The sequence below is a fragment of the Sceloporus occidentalis genome, unplaced genomic scaffold (genome assembly GCF_023333645.1).
Source record: "Sceloporus occidentalis isolate IW3139 unplaced genomic scaffold, rSceOcc1.0.p SCAF_53, whole genome shotgun sequence".
Taxonomy (NCBI): domain Eukaryota; kingdom Metazoa; phylum Chordata; class Lepidosauria; order Squamata; family Phrynosomatidae; genus Sceloporus; species Sceloporus occidentalis.
In genome coordinates this window covers 2,987,904-2,992,198 of record NW_028317033.1, presented here as the reverse complement: position 1 = coordinate 2,992,198, position 4,295 = coordinate 2,987,904, and the positions used below count along the sequence as shown (strand labels likewise).

Here is a 4,295-nt window from a genome sequence, read left to right as displayed (position 1 = left end):
CCAAATATTTTATTATTTTAATTGGACTTTTTTTGTTGTTTATCATCAACAAACTGCAGCGCTGTGTTCCTGGGAGGGACGGGGTTACATTCAGTCAAGGGGTGTGTTTTTTTAGAGGAAGGGGAGCATTCTCAACAAAAGATCCTGATCTGGACATCTGTCCCTGTAGAGTGAATAGAAGGTTGAAGAAGGAACTATTCACATGCAAATAGAGGCCTATATATATATATTGCTAGAGCGGGAAACTGCCCCAAGGACCCAGACAGAAGGAAATCTGCAGAAAGGAAGCGACATCTATAGGGAAAAGCAGTGAGAAAAAAAACAAAAAAAGGATACGGGTAACAATTAGAGGGGAAAGGAGATCAGACTGAACTATGGAAAGTGGAAACAAGCAGGCTGCAAAGTCAGGAGCAGCCAGGAGCCACCTGAAGCTGTCCAACGCCAAAGAGGAGAGGAAGGTAAGGGCACAAATCGCACAAAGCCTGGTACGTCTCACACGGTGGCGCACCATCTACACCTTGGCTTAGATATAAAGATTTTTTAACTAGAAACACATTTGGGGCTGAGTGAACCTTGCCTGCAAAAAATTTACCAAAACTGACCCATGTAATCTGGCATCTGTCCTGGGTATTTAGTATTGATAACAACAAAATATGTCAAATCCACACTCGCAATCCATCACACCTGGAACGGGCACCCAGGAGCAGCCACTTAACGCCAAGTAGAGCAATCTATCTCATTCACCCCTTAACCTCCTAATAATGTTTAACCATGTAAGAGCAGGGCCCACTTCTCTTAAATGTGTGTTAGTGCCCGTTATTTTGTGTTAGTTATTCTCACTATATTGTCAGTTGTTATGGTTAACTTTCTTTCTCCTGATCTGCTGGCGCTCTATAAATTAAATGGAATGTCATATAATTATTCTTTATTGATTTAGTGCCATCATATTTCGCAGTGCTGTGTAACGGACAGACAGGATATAACAATGATTGCATCATAAAACAATATGTACTACAGAAAGGAGCTTACATATACGTATTACCCTTGTGTTTTAAATTGTGTTAATCTTTCCCAATCCTGTTAAATTGTGACGTTTGACACCTTACTGTTCCAAAAAAGTACAGTTTTGAGATGTTTTATTAGATGTCAGTTGGCTAAGGGATTCTGTTTCACACTTTGCCCGTGAGGCTTTCTGTGTAAAACATGAAATTCCGAGCTACTTCTGCTTCACACATTCGCAGGTAAAAATGATGCATCCAGAGCAGGCTGAAGTTTTCTTGTTGTTTGATTACAGCTCTTAACACCCTCAGACAGCCTTAACAAAAGTGTTGATTTTCTCCCACACAGCTCAGGAAGCCTCTAATTGAACGGAAGAGAAGAGAGAGAATTAATTCTTGCCTGGAACAGCTGAAAGAGACAGTGGTCAGGGCATTCCAGCTCGATGTAAGATCGTGTACAGACCTGCACAATGTATTATTATTTAAAAAGCTATAAAAATACCCCATGATATGGTATGTACATTCTGTGTGGGAGTCCGGTGTCTTAGAGTCACAATCACACACTCTACTGAATTTGCACGCTGCCTACGTTATACTATAAAACTATATTGACATTGATACAAAATGCCTATCAATTGATAATTGGGGTTCACTAAAGCAAAAATCATCAGAAAAGTGGTATTTGAAGGCCAACCATGGCGCATTCTCCTATTAGAAAGGCCAAGTTAGTCTTAACCATGCATTATACAAGGTTAATGCGGAGAAGCTTATTGAGACCAATTCATAATTTTCCGATGACATGAAATGGTTAAACCCACCTGCAAACTTTTACTTTATTTCCATTATTTAACACACATTGTATTTATGCCCTAAGGAGCAACATATGTGGGATATTATGTTATAAAATTAAGAGCATGATACACTCGGTAATGAACAGCAGACACATTATATAATCTAACTATGATGCAATAATTCACACAACCTCAATGTTGGATATTGTGTCATAATAATGGGGGTTAGATGCAAAAATTGATTCTGCTACAAAGTCTGAATAAGACTGCCATTGGTCGTTATAGTGTTAAGAACTCTTTACAACCTTTGCACCTGAATCACCTTTTATACATAACATAACATCGTATTGTACAAAGACAGTGAGATGCAGGTGATGGCAGAAAAACAGCAATGTTTTCTTGAGAACAGGTGTCTCACTGGATTATACTTTTCAGTCTGGCTGAACCCCAAATTAAACAAAGCTTTTTTAGCTCAATGCCTAAATAAAGAGAAATCTGTGCATATGATCAAAATGTATACTTTGTCTTTTCAGCAATCCAAGCTGGAGAAAGCAGATATTTTGGAAATGACAGTGAGACATCTGGAGAATATTCAGAAAAGCAAAAGTACAGGTAATATGTTGCCCAAATATTACTTATTTGTATAAGTGCGCTATCAGTTTACATTCCACAAAGAAGGAATGGCAATCCTTAACAAATTTATCCAGCAAGGAAAGCTGATCTGGCCCTGCATAATGTATAATTCAATCATCAAGGCGACCTTTAAGAAACTGCATTGATTTATCTTTGCACTGTACAGGAAAAGCCAGGCTCTTCCTGCACCAGGTGTTCGCTGGGGTTGTCCCTTCATAATGTATAGTGAAGTCTTGGAGTTAAACACAACTTACCTCAGAACGGTCCTGTCAACTCTCTCTCTCAATGAATGGACCTCAATATGTGTTAAACGTCTCAATAACATGCAGTTTGCAAATCGGTCAGTAGGTGGCGATGTATGACAAGAATTCAGAGTAGTGATTTCTGATTCTTCAAGGTCATCTACACCAAATCATGGCTATTCTTCTGTCAGCAGTTCCAAAAGTACGCAAACTGCTGTTATCGGACCAACCAATGGTCTCTGCTTTAACGTTGCGAGGAAACGCTTATGTTCTTATTTTTCATAGAGCTCTATCATGGGGCACGCTGGTAAGTTGTTATTTCTTTTCCTCTGCAGGTGAGCCTCCTCAAGGCCTGGATTCTCTCCAGAGATTTAGCACTGGATACATTCAGTGTATGCATGAGCTTCACACTTTGCTGATTACCAGCGACTGGATGGACCCTTCCCTCGGAGCACGTATGCTCAATCACCTCCTGAAATCCCTTCCCAAGACCAAGGATGGGATAACCAAACCACAGCCAGACTGGAAGGAAAGCCACTGGATGGCTTCTTCACCAGCACTACTTGAACATGATATCAAGAAAAGGTCCGCTTGTTCCCGGGGTGACATCGAGGATAAGCAGGCACAGTGCCCCTTCGCTGGCCAACTAAATATGTGGAGGCCCTGGTGACAGTCCGCCACTACGTTAATAAAAGGGGCCTCGTAGTGCAGTCATTCTTTATAGAAGACCAGAGTAACCCTGTTGTTGGCTATAGATTCTCTTCTATATAATTATAATTATATCTTATAGATATGCTCTGTTTAACACTTTGGGGGCATGCCCCACTAGGTGTATGTACTAAAGACCAGGTGCTTCAGGCTGAAGCCCCAAATTTGTAGCCTGCATTGTAGAAGGCTTATTTTCTCCCCACCTATTTATTACAAAGCCCCCTTGTATAACATCCCTGTCCATCTGTAATAAACCGCCTAAGCTATTGTGTCTTGTATTTTTGTTAGTAAAATAAAAGCTTATTAAACTATTGCACCTATGTATATCTGAATATCATAGGACTTTAGAAAACCTTCATGAGATTTTCTGCACATAAATTACTTGTAGGGTTTTCAATCCCAGGAAAATTCTGTCAAAGCGTGCATTAAATATAGAGTATTCTGCCCTCACTGGTCTGAGTTTAAACACAAAGAAAGGACATCTAAAAAGATGGCCCTTTTGCACTTTCACAAAGATGGCGCTGCCTGTTGTTTTTATGATTTAAATCACACAGATAATCTTACATTTTTTATGTCATATTCTCAACATACACTACATATGAAACCATAATTTCTAGTCCATGGTGTGCACATCGATATTAGATGGACACCACAAACAGATAGTTATAACATAGATGTACATAGAAACAGAATAAGAGAGCAGATAAGAACCACTCAGTCCATCTAATCTGCCCATTCGTCCTGATGTAAAGACTCAGACCTTAATCAGTGCTTGATTTTGTTTTAAATCCAGAATAGCTTTACGCCTACCCCATGCAAGTTTAAATTCCGTCACTGTGTCAGCCTTTACCACTTCTTGTGGGAGGCTGTTCCATTTCCTCTCAAAAAAGTAAAACTTCTTTAAATTACATTTAAGCCACTGA

General features: G+C 39.7%; 1 protein-coding gene across 1 annotated transcript; it reads left to right on the top strand.

The window, feature by feature from the left end:
- Positions 1-374: 374 nt before the first annotated feature.
- LOC149288212 (transcription cofactor HES-6-like) lies at positions 375-3,334 on the top strand. The gene is made up of 4 exons (XM_089491972.1): positions 375-458; positions 1,348-1,443; positions 2,323-2,401; positions 3,000-3,334. Exons 1-4 carry the CDS (start codon positions 375-377, stop codon positions 3,332-3,334), a joined length of 594 nt encoding a protein of 197 aa, XP_089348098.1.
- The last annotated feature ends 961 nt before the right edge of the window (positions 3,335-4,295 follow it).

Coding starts and splice junctions, on each gene's coding strand:
- LOC149288212 (XM_089491972.1), top strand. CDS start 375: ATGGAAAGTGGAAACAAGCAGGCTGCAAAGTCAGGAGCAGCCAGGAGC. Junction 459..1,347: donor ACGCCAAAGAGGAGAGGAAG/GTAAGGGCACAA, acceptor TCTCCCACACAG/CTCAGGAAGCCTCTAATTGA. Junction 1,444..2,322: donor TCAGGGCATTCCAGCTCGAT/GTAAGATCGTGT, acceptor TTGTCTTTTCAG/CAATCCAAGCTGGAGAAAGC.